The sequence below is a fragment of the Pteropus alecto genome, unplaced genomic scaffold (genome assembly GCF_000325575.1).
Source record: "Pteropus alecto unplaced genomic scaffold, ASM32557v1 scaffold146, whole genome shotgun sequence".
In the NCBI taxonomy this organism is placed as follows: Eukaryota; Metazoa; Chordata; class Mammalia; order Chiroptera; family Pteropodidae; genus Pteropus; species Pteropus alecto.
In genome coordinates, this window is record NW_006442107.1 from 23149935 (window position 1) to 23150948 (window position 1014).

A 1014-nucleotide genomic window follows, 5' to 3' on the forward strand; every position below is an offset into this window, starting at 1 on the left:
AGAAAGAAGGGAGAAGAATGTAGGCACCTGTGGACTAAACGTTACAAGACAAGAGTCCCCAGAAAACCACTGCAGGTAATATATTTGCAGATTAAAAAAGAAACTCTTATGTGCAGATCACCTGAGGTGTTCTGCTACGAAGAGGTCAGAAGAGAACATAAAGGATATCTATGGAACACACAGAAGGACAATTTGCTATTTTCTGATAATTGTAATCACAGTCGTGCTTTCTTGCTCTCTCTTTAGGAAGAGAACACACTTACGGCCTGAGATATAAAATGGTTTCATTTTATGGCACATTTTAATCACCCGAGGACAAGTCTGGTTGACTGGACCTCAAATAAGGAGCTGCTGTGAGCTAGAAAATTGGACTTTGATTTCCCCTCAAAGAATTAAGATATACTTTGAACTATAACTCTTCTGGGGGTGATGGTTGGGGAGAGGCCCTGGATTAGAGAAAGGCATGAAAACCCCTGGTCAGCAACTGGGAAAGCAGTAGCTCAAATACTGGGGTGCCAACTGGCAGCCTTCTTCCTACTTATGGGAAAATCCTTATTTTTACAACCCCCAGGACCTACTGGGCTACTGGGGCTTTCCTATGGACTTTGAGACATTTGTGATTGCCTTTTCATATTTAATACCCAAAGGTGGTCCAGGTGAGATAGAAGCTATAGCCCAACAGACCCTGACAGAGTGCCCCAGACCATCTAGCAGTGCTGGACAGCAGCCAGGAGAGTCAGCCCCAGGAGTCCCCTGTGGGAATTTAATGGAATAAGAGAATTTCCTACCTGACATGAGTCACCAGTATACTCAGGGGGGCAGGCACACATCTCTACATTATGTGCTCTACGTCCACTTCCTGTGTCAGTGGCTTCTTCTAGCCCCACCCCACTCAGGGTGAGCCGCTGTGTCTCGGTGAAGTAGAGGCCTCGGAGGCGAACATCTTCCAGTCTAGACAGCACCGTCATCAGTTCTTCCCGAGTCACCGGAGCACCGCTGCTGGCATGTCTGAAG

The 1014-nt window shown here is 46.8% G+C and overlaps 1 protein-coding gene across 5 annotated transcripts in view; it reads right to left on the bottom strand.

The window, feature by feature from the left end:
• The window catches only part of LAMA3 (laminin subunit alpha 3), a 108350-nt gene that overhangs the window by 63289 nt on the left and 44047 nt on the right, over positions 1 to 1014 (bottom strand). For all 5 annotated transcript variants that reach the window (XM_015595717.2, XM_015595718.2, XM_025038691.1 and 2 more), the window contains one exon: positions 789 to 1014. In XM_015595717.2, coding sequence (XP_015451203.1) covers positions 789 to 1014 — 226 coding nt within the window. The remainder of the gene's footprint in view (positions 1 to 788) is intronic.